This window comes from Rhinolophus ferrumequinum, chromosome 25 (genome assembly GCF_004115265.2).
Source record: "Rhinolophus ferrumequinum isolate MPI-CBG mRhiFer1 chromosome 25, mRhiFer1_v1.p, whole genome shotgun sequence".
In the NCBI taxonomy this organism is placed as follows: domain Eukaryota; kingdom Metazoa; phylum Chordata; class Mammalia; order Chiroptera; family Rhinolophidae; genus Rhinolophus; species Rhinolophus ferrumequinum.
The window spans coordinates 5,417,854-5,437,442 of NC_046308.1; the positions used below are offsets into that span (position 1 = coordinate 5,417,854).

Consider the following 19,589-nt stretch of genomic DNA (forward strand, 5'->3'; position numbering starts at 1 on the left):
GAGTCAGACACGGGCACTGCAGTGCCACTCAGTCAGCTCAGCAAACCCCGAGCTCGAGCAGAAGTCCCAGAGCAAACCCGCACTGGCCAGTTCTGGTCAGGCGCCCATCCCTGAACCAATCACAGGGATTCTTGTTGGCCGGTCCTGGCTCACATGTCCCCAAACACATGGGCAGAGGAAGGGAAGGGACGGTTCCCCAAAGGAAAAGTGAGAGGCTGTTGTTCAACTGGGTAGGAATGGATGCGGGAGATGTAAAAATAACAAATTTCCAGGACGCTCCTCCGTGTCCCCAGAACCAAGCACGGAGGACGTGCTTTAAACCACGTCGCTCCACGGCGTACTACTCGCAGTTTGGGACACTGAGACTCAGAAAGGGCCTGGGAGTGGCCCATGATCACACTGTCTCCAGAGCTCAGGGATCCCGTATCCCATGCCATCAACTCTCTGGTCCCTCAGGCTACAACTGACGTCTGGTGATATAGCTGCCTGTCACGCCAAAGTTCAATCATGTGCCCCAACAGATAAAGACCAGCCCCACCCAGCTGACCCTGCCCAGCTGCACTAGTCCCGATAAGAGCTGTGCACCCAGGCCAGCCCTCACCCCCTCTGGTCCCCAACTGCTATCTCAGCCCTTGGTGGGGAGAGCTGTGGGACCCCCCCCAAGGGAAGTTCTGCCCTTCTGCCTCTGAACCCTCATTGGTTCTGCCTGTTGGAAGGTCTGTAGTTATAGAGTCTAGGAAGCAGAGCACAGGGCTGTTTGATTGTTTTAGGTCCAATTTTCAAATGTAACTAAAGGCTCTTGGTTTATTTATGGTCCCCAAATATCATAAAGAATCACAAATAGGCCACTGGACCACTCAGTCCAAACACAGCAGCTCCACACAGCGGGGTTTCCTGCTCGGCTCCCTTCTCCATGCTGGCCTCGAGCAGAGAAGCCTTTAAAGTCCTGATGATGTAACTCTGCTATAAAACCTTCAATAGCTCCCTATTGCCTCAAAGACAAAGCCCACACCCCCAACCTGATATTTGAGACCCTCCTGCATTCCTTATAATAATGAGCACAACCGGTTACCATTAACTGAGTCCACCATGGCCAGGTGTCAAGCAAAGCACTCTACGTACATTAGATTGGCTGATTCTTGTAACAAAACTATGAGGGAAGTACTGTTAAAATTCCCATATTACAGATGAGGGAACTGAGGCACAGAGAGGTTAAGTCATTTGCCTAAGGTTGCTCAGCAGGAGCGCCCTCTGCCTACACAGGGCGTGGCTCCTCTCCAGCCTGCCCACAGAGCTCCCTCACGTGCCTGCTGTGCTCCTACCTCCCCTGTCCGCCTCCCCCACCAAGCCTGCCCTTCCTACTCAGCCACAGGCCAAGTTAAGAAAAACTTTCTCCAGGGCCTTCGTGAGTAAAACCAGGAAACTGGTTTTCTCCTGCTGCTTGAAAATGGGCTGGGGGATCATTCCCAAAGCATTTTCCAAAATATCTGAGCAATGACAGCATGGCTGGAACACACAGACTTTGGAGAGAGTCCAGCCTGGGTTCAATTCTCAGTTCTGTCACTTTTTTAGCTGTGTGTCCTTGGACACCTTCCTGAGCCTCTATTTCCTAATCTGTAAAATGAGCGTGATGATAGCAGCCACCTCACAGGAACATTAGGGATTTAATGAGTAGAGTGTGTAGCGTGTCATGTGCTTCGCACAGTGCCTGGCACATAAAGGAAAGTGACCAGAAAATCAGAGTTTTCACTGTTGCTGTTGTTCTTATTGTTGTTATTATTATTTTGAACAAGTGCTCTGCCTCCAGAGGTGACAACTTGGAGACAGATCACACTCCTTCAGCTGAGGTCTTTTAAGTTAAAAAATCACCCTCCCTTAATAGATTCAACACCAAAAGTACAAGTAACAAAAGAAAAAATAGATAAGTTGGACTTCATCAAAATTAAAAACTTTTGTGTTGCAAACCATCAAAAAAGTGAAACTACCACTGACAGAACGGGGGAGGAAGTTGCAAATCTTATATCTGATAAGGGACTTGATTCAAGCATATCTAAGAAACTCTTACAACTCAATAAGTAAAAGACAAATAATCCAATTTAAAAATAGGCAAAGGCTATGAATAGATATTTCTCCAAAGAAGAATTAACAATAAGCACATACAAATCATTAGCTATTAGGGAAATGTAAATCAAAACCACAATGAGCTATCCGTTCAATGGGTGATGGAATGGCTAGAATCAAAAAGATGGACAACTATTTGTGAGGATGTGGAAAAACTGGAACCCCCATGCATGGCTGGTGGGAAGGTAAAATGGTCCAGCCACTGTGGACAACCATCTGGCAGTTCCTCAAAATGTTAAACGTAGAGTTACCATACGACCCAGCAATTCTTCTCCTACCTAGGTATAAACCCAAGAGAAATGAGAACACATGTCTACACAAAAACTTATGCACGAACATTCGCAGCATTATTCATAATAGCCAAAAAGTAGAAAACAACCCACCAACTGATGATAACGAATAAATAAAATCTGGTATACGCATACGAGGAAACTTGAAAATATTATGCTTAGTGAAAGAAGCCAGTCACACAAGACCACACATTGCATGATTTCATGTATACAGAATGTCCCGAATAAGCAAATCTATAGAAACAGAAAGCAGATTGGTGATTGTCTAGGGCTAGGAGGACAGGGGAACTGTCAGGTGACAGTTGGGGGGGTGACAGGTAAGGGGTTTGGGATTTCTCCTTTGGTGTAACAAGAATGTTCTAGCAGTAGACAGTGCTGATGCTTACACGACAGTGTGAATGTACTAAATGTCACTAATGGTAAATTTTATGTTATGTGTATTGTACCACAATTTTTAAAAAAAAAATCATTTTTTACTCAACTACAACATCCATTTGGAAAGGACACAAATCTCAATGAATTTTCACAAAGTGGGGACACTGTTAACAGGCTCCAGACCAAGAACATTCCTTTCCTAACACTCCCAGAAACCCAAATTGTGACCCTAGTAGCCTCTATCCTCTAAAAGGGCTTCAGTAAATGAGAATAGCCTCCCTTCCTGCTCCCATAAACCTCCTCCTTCTTCGTAGAGTCTGCACCCATTTGGAAGTTTCTGGTTTTGTTTCCTGGACTTACCTAGTCACAAACATCTCATTGTGAAGGCCCAAACCTTTTTGTTTGTTTTTGAAAGACAAGGACTTTTTCCCACCACCACTGCCCCTTTCCACTCCCTGCCTCCACCCAACATATTTTATAATAGTTAGGTTTTGATTGCTTTTCTTTAGTGCTTTAAATAAAATGCTAAAACTTCTGTTTCTGGAGGCATCCTCTTTAGAGAGCATGGTAAAACCCTCCTCTTGGTACGATGAAGAAATCTGTCTCCCAGCCTCCGTTCTCTAAGACTTTACATTGTCTTGTAACCAAGCCTCAGTCTTCTTTGAGATCTCAATCAGCTGATTATAAAAAGTTAACAAGAAACATTAACAAACTAGCAGAAGCCTCTGCAATGAAAGGAAACATAGTCAGCATACAGACACCAACGTGGAGGACTCTCAGAGGCATTATATTGCGTGAAAGAAGTCAGACTCGGAAGGCTACATAATGTCTGACTCATTTATGTGGCGTGATGGCAAAACTATGGGGATAGAAAGATCAGTGGTTATCGGGGATTGGGATGGGAGAGGGATAAACTACAAAGGCATACAGCAGGAGTGGCTGGGTGGATGGGTATGTGTGGGGGTAATGCGATTCTTTGTATCTTGAATTGCGGTGATAGCTACGCTACTATGTATGTTTTTGAAACTCATAGAGCTGTACACTGAAAAGGGTAAATTTCATTCTGTGTAAATTACACCTCGATAAGTATGACCTTCAAAAAGCCATACTTACACATTTTTAAATCATGGAAATCGTGATGCAAATCGTGTAACTATTATTTGCTGCAGAAACAGAAGGGCAATTGGCCATGGAGAGGAGGAAGTAAACTCTTCAGCCACTAAACCTGGGGTGCTCTCAAAAGCAGAAGACTCCAGGTGGCGAGGCTGAACTGGTTCTCTTTATTTCCACTCCACCCAGTGGCTAAGAATTGCTGGCATGTTTTGCACTCAAACTTTATTTGTCAATTATTCCTCAATAAAGTCGGGGAGGGGGAGGGGACCAGCAGATTTTCTTTTGCTACGGCCAAGCTGAGATGCTGCAGGGCCAGACAGGTGGGTCCCAAGAGACAAGCAAGGCTTCCCCAAACCCTTTTGTCATATTGGTCCTAGAACCCAAGTTGACCCCCTCAAAAATATGCACACCATGGAAAATCATCAGCCTCTAAAGGTCAGACGTGATTTAACGAGAGCTCATTAGCAACTAAAAACTGCTTTTATAAACCTCAAAAGTATATCTTCATTTAGAGATTGCCTCTCTTTTTCATGCTGTCTTCTTTTTTTTCAGAAGGGTCCAACGGGCGAAAAATCATAGTAAGAACCATCAGAGATTTGTTCTGTCTTCAATACTCAAAGAATTCAAATCCCTACATGACAAAATGCAAGAAAGTTGTGTCCCAGTGACAGGTTTTTGTTTTTGTTTTTGTTTTTTTTTCAGCTCTTCATGATTGTGACAATCACTCCAGCACTTACAAAATTACAAGCATATAACATTTTCATCATACATCCAGATGTAACCGTTATAAAATACAAAGCCATTTAAAAAAAATTCCTCCCCCTCCCTTTATTTTTGTTGCAAACGTACTTCAACCCCTCGCAGTAAATTCAGCATAGATAGGGTAGGAGGGCTGTAGCAGCTGGAGTACCCCCCTTTTTTTTCCCCTTCTGATTTATCTAAAGCTCTGCTCTAACTCTGCAAACTGATTGAACTTTTTCCCTCCCACCTGCAGGAGAGAATAATGCAAACTTTCAATATTTTTGGTCCACTCAAAGCCCAGCTTTTGGAACGTTTGGGCCCTTTTCTCCTCCCACTTTGAGGGGAGAACAAAACCCAAAGGTATCATGAGACTGGGCTCCCCCCTCCTCGTTTTAGCTAGCACAGCCAAAATCGCTCAAGGGATCCAGCTAGTCAGCTCTCCTGGGGTCCCATCTATCATTGTTAAATCCCAGAGGTAGTTTCTACCTCCCACAACAGATTCAGCTGCAGCTCAAGCTGCCGTCTCACATAGCCGCTCAGGCATCCAAGGTTTGTCATCCATTCACGAAGCCATACAGGCCACCTCATGGCCCCTGGGCAGGTACCAAGTGCTCAGCAAGGTCTTCAGAAAGGAGCTCAGGGTCGAGGCCATCTTGGTCACGGTGGTCAGGAAGAAGATGGCCAGGGTTTATCCAGCTAGGAATCGCGCATTCATGTCTTAGGAAGGGCATCCGTTGCCTCTTCATCTTTTTTTCCCCAAACAATGTTGCTGCCATCTTTCAGTGAGTCAGGGTCCATCGCACGAATCCCCCCTGCTGTCAGGGGTTCCCAAGCCCACCCCTAGGTTTGATGATATGCTAGGAGGACTCCCAAGACCGAGCATATAGTCTTACTCATGGCTGAGAGGTATTACAGCAAAAGGACACAGAACAAAATCGGCCCAGGGGAAGGGGGTATGGGGATAAGTCCACAGGAAACCAGGTGCAAGCCGCCTAGGGTCTTCTCCCAGTGACGTCACACGGGATGCACTTAATTTCTCCAGCAAGGGGTTGTGAATGTCTACCAGGGAAGTGTGTCTGAGCCTAAGCGTCCAGCGTTTTTATTGACGCCTGCCGCACAGCAGGTACCGGAACCCCAGACTCCCGGGAGGGAAGCAGGTGCTCCTATGAAGCACAGAGTTTGTACAAACAGTGTGGGCCCCCTGAGCCACGGCCTCCCTGAAATCCAAGTTCCCCGATGCCAACCCACGCTCACCCTCGCAAGCAGCCTCAAGCCTGCTGTGTTCGCTCTTTTCTGCGCACCAGGATGGCGGAGATGACCTGCACAAGCCCAGCTCCTAGCTCAGGTTGGGCACAGAGTGACACTTCAAAGAGCAGCGACAGCCACTGCTAACCTGTTATGCAGCTCGGCCCAGCCTGAGAGGGAACATGGGAAAAGGAACATGGGGTCTCCAGAAACTGGCCCCGCGGGTAACCCCTCCCCAGTCTCTGCCTACTGACAGCAGAAGGACCTAGGGATGGGTCCACAGTGTGACGGAGACCCACTGTTTCTAGAAGCAAAGCCCAAAGGGGAGGAGGGACAAGGTCATCAGCCCTGCCCAGCTGAGCTGGACACCTGACTTTGGCACCACAGGGCTGCTGATGACATGCTTCCTTGATTCAGTAAACATTGACCTTGAGCCGAGGACACAGGCAGGCCAGACTCCAGGAGTGGGGGGCTGAGTGGGCCACTGAGCAAGCGACAGGTGTTTCTCCTCCTCCGGGGAGAACCCCCCCGTTGGTGGAAACTTCTGGCCTGCAAGCGCTCCCTCTGGGCTACCTCCGCTCTGGTTTTCTCAGTTGGAAACCTAGACCCAGGGGGCTGAGGTGGACAGTGAGGGCAGGCTGGCAAGGCACCCCAGGAGGGGCAGAATAAGGTGGTGGGATCACCTCCCCTGCCTCTAGATTTGCCCAGAAAAATGGAGAAAGGAAGGGAGAAGGTGTCTGGACTGGTGGAATGGAATCCAACTTCAGAAGCAAATAGGCTGGAGTTTAGATCTCTGTTCTTGCTAGCTCCATAACCTCGCGGACGTATGTTCACCTCTCCGGGCCTCAGTTTCTCCATCTGTCCTGTGGAAATATCAGCATTTCCTATTTGTATGGAAGCCAATGCAGCAATGAAAAGTGTAGGCTCTGGAGTTAGAATAACCTGCTTCTACTCTGCCACTTGCTAACTACATGGCCCGGGAAAGTTCTCTAACTGTCCTGGGACCCACCCTGTCCCCAACCCCACCTGTAGGGTTGCTGGCTAAAGCTGACCCATGTCAGGGCTTCGCTGAACGTCAGACCTGGGACTAGGGAGTTCGGACAGGGTTTCTTGGAGAGGTGGCCCGGGGGCCGGCAGGGTTTGCTGAGGAAAGCGGGGAGGGGGTTCCATCCTGGTACAAGGCAACTCTGCACCCTGGTGTGGAGCAAGGGAAACGGGAAGGAGGAAGGAAGGAAGAGGGGAGTAACCTCAGTCACTTTATTGCTATTTGTCAGTTTTTCTCATCGGAAAAATCGGGATAAATTGGACCGAATGTACTCTGAAGTCATTACTAGCCATGATGACGTGTTTTTCTGTATTTTTTTAAAAAAGGCTGATGCAGGACATTATGGGAGCCAAAATGCAAGAGGGGAGGGTGTCATAGGCTGCGACAGTCAGCATCACGGCTGGGAAACGAGTTTCCAGGCAATGAGGACAGTTGATAAAGTCAGTTCCCTGGGAAGAGCGCAAGGTGGCTCAGCCATGGAGTTTCTGGGGGCTGCGGCCGAGCTTGAGATGGGGAGCTGTCCTGGAGCCCTCAGGTAAATGTCATGGCTGGCCAGCAGTCACCACTCCATCTTCCAGGGAAGCAATACCTGAGGACTCAGGTGTGGGGGTGCTGTGGCGATCCCTGACCTTCCTGCTCCCAGAGCGTCAGCTCCACCTCCCCACCTCAATGGAGATTCTGTGGACCTGGGCCAGGGGCAGGGCCATAGCCGTTTTCCCCATATTCAGGCTGTGGCAATGCCAAGCCCCCACATTCTCCATCAACCCCCTCAACCCCAAAGAAACATAATTAATCATAACCAACGTTAACAGAGACCTTACTGTGTGCCAGGTTCTACTGCGAAGACTTATGCTTTATCTCATTTAATCCCCACCACACTGTTATCAATCCCATTGTACATATGGGGAGACTGAGGCTCAGAGGGATTCAGTATGTTCCCCAGTCACATACTATGTAGCAACTCCAGGATTTAAATGCCATACCTGTGCCTCTAACCACTATGGAATACAATGGAATACAACCCTCTTCCCTAAATATAAACCACGCACTTGCCATGCAAACAGGGTTTCAAGACCAGCCGCCCCTTTAAATTCTCCCTAAATAAGAATTCTGGAGCAAGCACTGCACTCAAGTTGGCCTTGGCTTCTGAGCTTTGGATTCTGAAGTGTGGGGATCGCAGTCCCAGCCCAGGGTCCTGGAAAGAGTGTGCCCTTGACTTCTTGCCCGGCCCACTGGCTAGGGCCTTGGGTCATCACTCCCCCTCTCTGGGCCTGACAGCATCGCTGCGGCGGGATCAGAGGCTCCCAGGCCTACGATCGTCCAGGGTTGGGATCAGCCCCCACCCCCAGGAAGGCCAAGAGGCCAGAGGCGGGACCTACTGGGTGTTAAATACTTCTGTCCAGCAGTACCCCCGCCTCTTGTCCAGTCTTCCAAGCAGGAAGTTTGACCAAGATCAACATGGTAAGTGCCTGGAGCTGTGGCAGCTGGGGGGTGGGGGGTACAATCTGTGGTGAGACTTCCAGAAACACCTTGTGTCTGAGCTTCTAAGTCTTTTTCTTTTTTTAATAAATTTTATTGGGGAATATTGGGGGACAGTGTGTTTCTCCAGGGCCCATCAGCTCCAAGTCGTTGTCCTTAAATATAGTTGTGGAGGGCGCAGCTCAGCTCCAAGTCCACTTGCCATTTTCAATCTTTAGTTGCAGGGGGCGCAACCCCCCATCCCAGGTGGGCATTGAACCGGCAACCTTGTTGTTGAGAGCTCACGCTTTAACCAACTGAGACGTCCGGCCACCCGAGCTTCTAAGTCTTAATGGTCCTTTTCTTTCTCCTTAGACGACTTACAGTGACAAAGGACAGAAGGTAAGCAGGAGGAGAAATGTGGGGTACGGGCCCCCGCAAGACTGGGATGTCAGCCAAATTCAGAAGACGAATAAGTACAGTGGGTTTGTGATTCCAGGACGTGCACTCAAGTTCATCTCTGGACCCCCCAGACTGAGCTGCACTCAACCTCACGTTCCTATGAAAAACGTTTACCTCTTCTTAAATTCCTGCCAGTCTCTTAATCCTGTCAGGAAGTTCTTTCTAAGGTCCAACTGAAATCCGTGTTGCTGTAATACAAGCCTGCTTCCCTCTGTGAAAGCCGGGCAGGCCTCCTGAGGGGGCTTCCCAATCTTGACCCCCCAAGAGCTCAAGATCTACATGAGAAACCTGATTCGCAGCTTGGCAAGACTATGGGGTGCGGGGGGGGGGGGAACAACTGGGTTTCTCCTCAGTTCTGGGGTTGAGACTGGCACCGGGAAGCTGACTAGGGGACACCTCTCCCACCGCACTTTTCCAGACCCACTTCCAGGGACTCAGTCTCGCCCCTTCTCTCCTTCTGCAGCCCGAGAGAGGCCGATTCCTCCATTTCCACTCCGTGACCTTCTGGGTCGGCAATGCCAAGCAGGTAGAGGCCAGGCGAGGTGTTGGAGGGGGCAGAGGGCAGGCAGGAAGGTCTCATCAAAGAGGCAGGTCTCCAGCCGGGTCCATGATTGGCCCCTGGGAGGGGAGGGTCAGGGCCGGTGTGGGGACTGTCCCAGGAAGGACCGATACACTGCATCCTATTTACACAATCAGGCCTGGACCCCAGCAGGAATCTTATCTGAGGTCAGCAGAGTAGCCTTTCTCCCCAGGAGGGACGCTGCACTGGGGCAGACAGGCTGAGGGGGCCTGGGGACTCCCCAGGCTGGCCCCTTGGTCCTCACAAACCTAGTTGCAACTCTGATCCAGGCCGCGTCGTTCTACTGCAGCAAGATGGGCTTTGAACCACTAGCCTACAAGGGCCTGGAGACGGGTTCCAGGGAGGTGGTCAGCCACGTGGTCAAGCAAGGGGAGGTGAGTCCACATCCAGGACTGCCGCTCCTCCAGGAGGCCTGTCCCTCTCTTCCTGCTGGTCTCTCAGCTCCCTGCCTCTCATGCCTTAGGGTAAAGTGGACAGGAGGCCATTCCTCCAGGCATCCCGGGGCATCTGGCACAGGAGCAGCCCCCATCCCTCAGGACGGGGTGGGGGGAACCAAGACAGAGCAGGGGCTGGAACTCAGGGCCAAGCAGTTGGGAGGGGTCATGTGGTCCTTTTGCCCCACCAGGGGTATCTCAATGGTGGGCAGGGAGGAAGGCGTGGGGAGTACACCTGCCTACACTCTCCTGAGCCACCAGTTCCCCTCTCTTCTCCTCTGTGTCTTAGATTGTGTTTGTTTTCTGCTCTGCTCTCAACCCCTGGAACAAAGGTGAGGGGGTTCCAGGGGGTTTGGGGTGCCAGGGGGTGGAGGCATGGTATTGGGGGAGGGGTCAGGGACATGGGGGTGGGTCAGGGTTCAGGAAGGGGGCCTCAGCCTAGAAGGAGATGGAGCCCAGCAGGCTGGGCGTACAGGTGAGAGGACCATGGCTCTAGCGCCACCCACTCCCCTTGCCGGCCACAGAGATGGGCGATCACCTGGTGAAACACGGGGACGGAGTGAAGGACATCGCGTTCGAAGTGGAAGATTGTGAATACATTGTGCAGGTAAGACCACACCTGGGCTGGCATGGAGATGAAGCAATAAAGCTCGGCTTGCCCTGTCTGCCATAGGGACCCCCGTCAGTCAGGGCTGGAGGACACTGCCATGTTGGTGTGACACATGCCTGTGTTCCAGTGACACCCTGCCCCTGACTGTGTGTCCTCTCTCTGAGCCTCAGTTTCCGCATCTATAAAATGGGGATAACCACAGCATCTACTTCACTGTTACAAAGAGGAAATGAAATATAGTTACCATTTCTTGAGCATGACTCTGAACCAAATACTGTATTCAAAAGGCAGTTTTGAGTTTCAGAGCATAGATTCCAGAGGCAAACTGCCCAGGTCTGATTCTTATTAGCTGTGTGACTTTGGGTAAATGACTTAACTCCTCTGTGCCTCAATTTCCTCACCTATAAAATAGAGACAACAACAGTACCTTGTGTGTAATGTCGCTGTGAGGATGAAAGAGCTTAATACCTACAATGGTGCCTGACATGTGATAAGCATTGACATGCAGTAAGTAAGGTTTTGCTAAATAAATGCATGAATCGTGTATGTAAAACACGTGGCAGAGAGTCTGACACAGTAGGTGCTCAATTAATACCAGCTCATATTTTCCTTGTCAAACCACCCTTTTTACAGATGGGGAAACTGAGGACTGGAGAGGGGAAAGGGCCACAGAGTGAGTTAACAGAAATAAGACAGACCCCTACCCCCACCTGGTTTGTCTCCCATAGCCCCATCTCTGGACCTGGGCCTCAGTTTCCCAATCTACCAAATGGGCATGAGGCATGGGTATCAGGGGCAACAGCAGCTGGCTGGGGTTCCTGCCTGGAGCGGTTAAAACTGGAGGAGGCCGTGGCAGGACCACGCAGAGGCGATCTGCAGGAGCAGCCCATGAGAGCTCTGGGAGGGCCCAACCCTTACCGCCTCCCCTACCCCATCTCCCCTGCAGAAAGCCCGGGAACGAGGTGCCAAAATCATTCGGGAGCCCTGGGTGGAGCAAGACAAGTTTGGGAAGGTGAAGTTTGCTGTGCTGCAGACGGTGAGTTCCCTTTGGTGCCCCCACCCTCCTGCTGTCAGCACCCACTGAGATGCCAGGATCCCCCACCCTCACCCCCACCCCTAAGCCGTCCCACCCTGTGCCTCATGGCACAGACTTCTCCCTCAAGTCTGACCACCTGTACTGCTTGGCCAGTGCAGAGGCTGATGAGAGCTACCAGCCACCGCTCGGGGCTTCCCTTGCTCCCCAGTGGGGGGTGACAACATGGGGACATAAGCTTCAGGCAGAGATTGAAAACAGGAGAGTGATGGGGTCTTGAGAAGTCCCACCTCACACCAGCTGTGTGACTTTGAGCAAGTCATTTCACCTCTCTGTGACTACCTTTAAATGAGCAAGGACTGGAGTTGGAACCCCTGTGTGACCTGGGACACACTACTTAACCTGTCTAGGCCTCAGTTTCTTTAGCTATAACCCCTCCTAGGGTTATTGTAAAGATCAAATGAGATTGTTCGTGTACAGCACTTAGAACAGTGCCTGGTATATTGTAGACACTCAGCAAAGATTACCAAGTCTGTTTTGCACCTGTGTCACTGTCACACAGAGACAAGCATCGTTCCTACCTTCTCATGTTTAAATACAACTTAAAGATTGTTAGGATTGCAAGAGCCCCTCGGTATAATTTGATCCAATGCCCTCATCATTCTTCATTTAGTCCTCCTACTTTTTTTTTTTTTTTTTTACTGTTTTTATGGTTTTTTGCTTTTGTTTTTCTTTTTAGTATTAGTCCACCTACTTTTATTGAGAACATACTATGCACCAAACACTGCCCTAGGTGCTGGGGACACAGCAGTGAGCAAGAAAGTGACGCTGACCTCACAGAACCTCCAGACCCAACCCGTGGGGCAGACAGACTGTCAAAGAAATTGCCAACGACAGATTGCAATTCATTTCAGAAAGGGGAAGTGACTTGCTCAAGGTCACACATCGAGTTAGGGTCAGTCCCCAGTGGAACCCAGGACTGTGCTGGTGCCATGAAATGCGTCCTGGCCTCCGTGGGGCTAGGCGCTCAGAGGCTAAGTCCGGCTGTTTTCTGCCCATAGTATGGGGACACAACACACACCCTGGTGGAGAAAATGAACTACACTGGCCGGTTCTTGCCTGGATTCGAGGCCCCGACATTCACGGACCCTCTGCTTTCCAAGCTGTGAGTGCCCCTCAGCGCAGGGATGGGTGGAGAGGAAAGGCCCTCTCCTTGATGGGGACTGGGCTTTTCTGAGGGGGTAGAGCGTGGCGAGCCTTCTGGGGAGCCCCTGAGGCTTCCCAAGGATGGCTTGAAGAGGCAGCATGGAGGCTAAGAGCATAGGCTCTGGAACCAGAATGCCTGGGGTGAGATCCCAGCTCTGTCACTTCACAGCTACTTAACCTTGGCAAGTTACTTTATTTCTCTACACTTCAGTCACTCATCTATAAAATGGGGTAGTAAGGGTGTGTGAGTTGACACAAATAAAGTGCTAGTATGGGGACACAACACACACCCTGGTGGAGAAAATGAACTACACTGGCCGGTTCTTGCCTGGATTCGAGGCCCCGGCATTCACGGACCCTCTGCTTTCCAAGCTGTGAGTGCCCCTCAGCGCAGGGATGGGTGGAGAGGTAGGCGCTATGTAATTGGGAGCTCTTATTGTTACTGAGGGGGCCAGCGGAAAGGGGGAGATTTAGGGAGTAACCTTGTGCTCACCTCCTAACCACGTCCCTCCCCCAGGCCCCACTGCAAGCTCGAAATCATTGATCATATTGTGGGAAACCAGCCTGATCAGGAGATGACGTCTGCCTCAGATTGGTGAGTCCCTGGCCCAAGCCCTTCCCACAAAGGGGACAGGCACACTCCCCAGTTCTTGTCTCGGGACATCAAAGTGGGAAATGGAACACAAGGTGGTAGGAGGTTAGCCTGAGGTCACCGATTCATCTGTTTCCTGTAAAACTGTCCCCATGGAGACCAGAAGATTTAAGGCCCAAAGGGATGCACAGGTCCTCTCTCTGAGGAAACTTGGGGCATCGGCACAGGTGGGGTGTCACAGTCCAGGGAGGCTCAGAGGAAAACTGTCACTAGCCAAACTGTGGCCTTGTGTAAACGAGAAGCAAGTGCCCCTTCTCAAAGCACTTGCGTCTGTGGGAGTGCTGCCACACTGTAAGGATCTTGTTACAAGACTTTACTTCCACCTGAAGGACAACTGTCATAATAAAGGTACAACTCTATGATGTGTATGAAGTGAATGGTGGCTCCTTTTGGGAGCCTGCTCAGGGAACACATTCTGGAAGGTAGACTAGGGACATGGAGTCAGTCCCAGAGCCAACATGCCTCCCTGGCCACCCCACAGGTACCTGAAAAACCTGCAGTTCCACCGTTTCTGGTCCGTGGATGACACGCAGGTGCACACAGAGTACAGCTCTCTGCGTTCCATCGTGGTGGCCAATTATGAGGAGTCAATCAAGATGCCCATTAATGAGCCAGCGCCGGGCAGGAAGAAGTCCCAGATCCAGGTGGGGTCCTCCCTGGGCCCCAGGGACCTAGCTGGGGAGGAAGAGAGCAGGGAAGAGGTTTGAGGGCTCTTGTGGAGGCAGGGAAGGGGCCCATGATAGGCATTTCCTTGTTTCCCTCCCACAGGAATATGTGGACTATAACGGGGGTGCTGGCGTCCAGCACATTGCTCTCAAGACCCAAGACATCATCACAGCGGTGAGGAGCCCGTCCCCATCCTCATTCACCTCCCATTCAGCTCCAGAGCCAGTCTCTGCAAAATGGAGTGGGGTGGGGGTGGCAGTCCTGGGAGCCCTTCATTGGCCCGGAGGGCTGACCAGGCCCCCTCACTGGTTCCCACCACTCCTGTGCAGGCACATTCCTACCCCGGAGCGTTCAGTGCCTCTGCAGAACCCTCTAGGCTTTCAAAACAGCTGGCACCAAAGTAACAGGATGCCTGGATTCTCTTCCCAGTTCTGCCAGTGACTTGCTGTGTTTCTCTGCAGGGTTCAGGCTCCTCACTAGGTTTTAGTTGCTTCACCATGAAAATGAGGACGTTAGCTTGCAAGATTGATTGGGTCCTTTGAGCCAAATTAAATGTCCTGAGTCTACGGATCAAGCCCTTGGGGAGGCTGGGTCCTACCTATTCCTTATGTGGCAGAGTGGACAAGAGCCTGGACTGTCCCTGGCCCGACCAAAAATTCATTCGTCCATTCACTCAATAGATGTTTAGTGAGCACCTACTATGTGCCAGGCACTGTTTTCCGTACTTGGGACACATCAGCCAACAAGACAATTTGGAGGTAGAAAACGAGTAAATATGTATGTTAGATGGTAGTGAGTGCTCTGGAGGAGAATAATGCAGGGCAATGGGAGAGGGAGGGTGGAGGACACCGCATATTCAAATAGGGCGGTCACAGCATGAAAGTCCCATTGAGAAGGAGATATTTGAGAATGCAGAGTTGGAAGGAGAAAAGCATGTGGATATGGGGGCGCAGGGGGCACCCCAGGCAGAACGGGCAGCCAGGGAAGAGGAAGGTTAAAGGAACAACAAGATCAGTGTGGCTGGAACAGAATGAGCAAAGGAGAGAGAGGTGCGAGACTAGGTCAGAATGTCAGAGTAGGGGCAGATGGTAGGGACTTGGAATGTGACTCTAAGATGTGACACCACCGTGAGGGTAAGCAGAGGAGTGACGTGATTTGACTTGTATTTTAATAAAATCACTCTGGCTACCATGTTGAGAGTAGATGCTTAATCGCTCAATGCCTCAGTTTCCCCAGCTATGAAACGGGGATAATAATCACCCAAATGCCTCCAAAGATCACTGCATAGATGTAACAAGGTGATACATAGAAAGGCACCTGGCGAGGGTCCCATTAATGTCAGTGATTGCTGTTCTTCTAATGGAACCCACGAGACCCAGAGGAGCAAGGGGATAAGGTCACAGCACACTCTGGCAGGTGGGGGGAGTCAGTACTGCCTGCCCCAGCACCTCCACCTGGGTAGGGGTGTTGAGCATGGAAAGAGAAGGAGGCTGACCTTGACCCTGCTCTGAGACAGATTCGCCGCTTGAGAGAGAGAGGCATGGAATTCCTGGCTGTTCCATCCACGTATTACAAACAACTGCGGGAGAAGCTCAAGACAGCCAAGATCCGTGTGAAGGAGAACATAGATGTCCTGGAGGTGAGGCAAAAGCAGGTTCCCCCATCAGCTGGGATCATGAGCCCCACAACGACTGGGGAAACCTCTACTCTACAGCAGGCACCGGGACACAGGGAAACCAGACCTGCAGTCAGGGGACTTGCATAGTACTGGGAAGACAGATGACAAATAAATAACACAAACACCATCAGACAGGGAATGAGTTGGTGCCATGAAGAAAGGTAAAACAGGCTACGACAGAGCGTGACCTGGGACTACTTTACAGGAGGTAGTCAGGGAAGGCCTCTCTGAGAAGGTGACGTTTCAGTGAAACCTAGATGATGAGAAGGAGTTAGCTATGTGAAGGGCTGGGGAAAGAGCAGTCCTCGCAGAGGGAGCAGCAGGTGCAAAGGACCTGAGGCAGGAGGAAGCTCCAAGTGTCTGAGGGACAGAAAGGAGGCTAGAGTGGATTAAAGGACGTGTTTGAGGAGTGGCCTCGGTCACACAGCGGTAGACAGGGGCCGATTCCTCTCGTAGGCTAGTTAGGACTTTGGATTTTATACTTCTGTGGCCAGAAACCTTTGTAGGTTTTTTTTTTTTTTTTGGTTTTGTTTTTAACAGTTTTAATGATCTATAAGTCACATAATATATAAAACACTCTCTCAAAGTGCATCATTCAGGGATTTGTAGCTATTCACGAAGTTGTGCAAGCGTGATCAAAATCAGTGCTAGAATATTTTCATCACGCTAAAAAGAAGAAACCTCACACCTCTTACCCATCACTTTCCAATCCCACCATCCACCTGCCCCCAGCCCTAGGCAACCGCGGATCTAGCTATCTTCTGTCTCTACAGATTTGCTTTTTCTAAACATGTCATATAAATGCAATCATACAATAGGTGATCTTTTTTGACTGGCTGCTTTCACTCAGCATCACGTTTGCAAGAGTCACCCATGTTGCAGCAAGTGTCAGTGCTTCATTCCTTTTTATAGCCGAGTAATAGTCCATCGCATGAAGAGACGACACTCATTTTGACTCTTATAAATTATGCTGCTACGAACATTTGTGTACAAGTTTTTGCATGGATATACGTTTCAATTCTCTTGGGTAGATATCTAGTAGGAGTAGAATTACTGAGTCATATGGTAATTCTATGTTTAACGTCTTGAGCACGTGCCAGGATGCTTGTCCATTGTGGCTGCACCAGTTTACATTCCCACCATCAACCTATGAGGGTTCCAATATCTATTGGAGGGTTTTAAGCAGGGAATAGCATGATCTGATTTTTAAAAGATCACTCTACGTCTGTGGGGAAGATGGATTGTCAGGAGGCAAGAGCGGAAGCAGGAAGACCTCTGTGGAGGCTACTGGGGTGGCCCAGGAGGCTTACTCAGGGACTGTGGCAGCGGGGTGGTCATAGGACAACTTGGGGATCTGTTTTGAGGTGTCTGTAACTGATGGAGAAAGGTCTCTTTTCTTGGCTTAGTGGGTGCAGGAGCACATTCCTGTGGACTTTCTAAGGACTCCATCATGCTAGAGGGGCGGGCCAGCCTCCCGCTAACCCAATCCCATCTCCCACCTAGGAGCTGAAAATCCTGGTGGACTACGACGAGAAAGGCTACCTCCTGCAGATCTTCACCAAGCCCATGCAGGACCGGCCCACACTCTTCCTGGAAGTTATTCAGCGCCACAACCACCAGGTACCACCTGTCTGTCCCCAGCAAGCCCAAGGGGGCATGCAGGTTCACCCGACTGGCTTTCTGGGCCCGCAACTCACCTCCTCTCTCCCACTCGAGGGTTTTGGAGCCGGCAACTTCAACTCACTGTTCAAGGCTTTCGAGGAGGAGCAGAACTTGCGGGGCAATCTCACGGACATGGAGACCAACGGGGTAATCACCGGCATGTAGGCCCCACGCGTCCCTCCGGAGTAGAGGCACCGCCCACCAGCAGGCGCACGGCGGGCCTCGCCCCCTGTGCCTGGAACACGCCCACCTCGCACGGGACTCACCCTCCTCCCCCCGCAGCCCCGAGGATCCGCCCCCTGACCATGCCACCTCGGTTGGGCTGTTCCTTGCCTCCGGAATAAATCGGACCGGGTTCCAACGCGGTGTCTTGGTGTTTGTGCCGGGCTGGAGCCGTGATGCGCTTTGGTCGCCAGGGGGCGCTCAGGGCCGCAGCGCCGCAAGAGGCGCCCGCGTAACGGGTTCCGAGCGCGGCCCGAGCCAAGGCGCCAGGTGCAAGCGCGGTGCTAACAGGACCGCGCGGGTCAGGGGAATTCTTGAACCAAGGCGGGCAGAGGACTTACATTCTAGAGGGGAACACAGACAGTATCATTTCATGGAGTGGTAAATGCTATTAAGAAAATAAAGCAGGTGATGAGATTGTGTGGAGGTGAAGCTGGGAGGGAGGACGAATTTCGTTAGAGGGTAGGCCCCTCTGGGGAGGTAACATTTGGGAGCCAGCCATGGGACAATCTGGGAAAAGAGCATCCCAGGGAAAGGGAATAGCAAGGGTAACGGCCCTAATGTAGGACCGCGCTTGGCAGCATTGTGTCTGGTGGCTTTATGATCTCTAAAGATGAGCTGTCCCCAACTTTACTGCCCTGAGCCCAACCTTCTGGACATAGGAGAGGGGAGGTTCTTAGCCAAGGAACTTTAGAAAGGCATTCTTGCTCTGCAACCACTGGACATGGCTCCTGGTCTGAGATATAGAGCGGGTAGGAGGGATCTGAGCCTCTCAGCATAGCGGTCGTCAGGGCCCCCTTCCCCCAACACACCTCCCCTCTCCCCAGACGGAACGATTCCATTTGGAAAGAAGCTAGTTCATATTCAAGTGTGAGTGACCCTTGCAAAAGAAGGACGCTGTTGGGAGAGGAGCTACAAGTCCTAAGATTCTTGGAAGGAAATTTTTCTTCAAAACCCAAGAGCAGGTGGGGCAAATTGGGTTTCTCCCTCTGCTCTGATACTTAACAGTCCTCCCTGAGGATAACTCAACTCAGAATGACGAGCAGGTGGATCTCAGTGTAAGAAAGAAAAAGTCTAATTTGACATAACGGGAGAATTGGGGGAATTTTTTTTTCAGGTAATAGAAGAAGTCAAGGCTTCTGGGATCATGAACTTCAGAAATGAAAAGAACATCAGCGAGAACCCAGAGAACAACGGCAGCCCCCAAGCCCCAATTGCTGGTTAAAAATACCCTCCCTCTCTTTTCCCATGGCTTATGCAAAGAAGGGAAATTCTATAACCCAGGAGGGTTGCAAACTGGTGGCTCACGGGCCAAATCTGGCTCACAGATGTAGTTTGTCTGCATGGTTTCAAACCAATTTGATTCAACATTTCAGAAAGTTGGGATATTTCACACACAAATTCTAGGATTCTGGTTCTTCTTGGAATCACCAGGCAATTCTGGTCTTGCCTCCCTATGCCGCAACAATCAGCTGGTGCCAAGAGGTGGCTGCCTCTTTAAATACAGCCTACTAGGCAGAGCTGAGCAAGGACTAGGGAGCCAGACTGCCTGGATTCTCACCCCCAGGTCAGCCACTTGCTAGCTGTGTCACCTTGGGCAAGCTACTTGGCCTCTTAGCGCCTGTTTTCCTCATTTGTTAAATGGGGTGGGGGATGAACTAATACCCACCTTCTAGCACTGCTGTGGGTTTAATATCAAACATGTTTAAAACTGGCTGGCATAGTGTCAGCGCTGTGCGTTTGCTCTTGTTATTTTTGGAGACGGGCTTGTGCAAGGGGCTCTACCCAAGTCTACCTGGCACCTCCCCTCCTCAGCCCACCCCACTTTGCCCTGTGCATGCAGATGTCTCCAGTTGAGCCTCCCTTTTTGGCCCCTACGGCAGAACCAGTGAGGAAAGGACTTATCCTGTGGGTCTAAGAGGCAAAGGAAGATGTGGATGATTTGAAGAATAAGGGAGAAGGAGAACCAGACTTGGTAGCTAACGGGAAAGGAGAA

At 50.5% G+C, this 19,589-nt stretch overlaps 1 protein-coding gene across 1 annotated transcript; it reads left to right on the forward strand.

Annotated features, from left to right (window-relative positions):
- The first annotated feature begins 8,309 nt into the window (after window positions 1–8,309).
- HPD (4-hydroxyphenylpyruvate dioxygenase) lies at window positions 8,310–17,732 on the forward strand. The gene is made up of 14 exons (XM_033098463.1): window positions 8,310–8,391; window positions 8,764–8,790; window positions 9,314–9,376; window positions 9,700–9,804; window positions 10,154–10,196; window positions 10,389–10,471; window positions 11,421–11,510; window positions 12,569–12,672; window positions 13,231–13,308; window positions 13,847–14,009; window positions 14,134–14,205; window positions 15,548–15,670; window positions 17,213–17,329; window positions 17,426–17,732. Exons 1-14 carry the CDS (start codon window positions 8,389–8,391, stop codon window positions 17,534–17,536), a joined length of 1,182 nt encoding a protein of 393 aa, XP_032954354.1. The 5' UTR covers window positions 8,310–8,388; the 3' UTR covers window positions 17,537–17,732.
- The last annotated feature ends 1,857 nt before the right edge of the window (window positions 17,733–19,589 follow it).

Coding starts and splice junctions, on each gene's coding strand:
- HPD (XM_033098463.1), top strand. Junction 10,472..11,420: donor ATTGTGAATACATTGTGCAG/GTAAGACCACAC, acceptor TCTCCCCTGCAG/AAAGCCCGGGAACGAGGTGC. Junction 14,010..14,133: donor GGAAGAAGTCCCAGATCCAG/GTGGGGTCCTCC, acceptor TCCCTCCCACAG/GAATATGTGGACTATAACGG.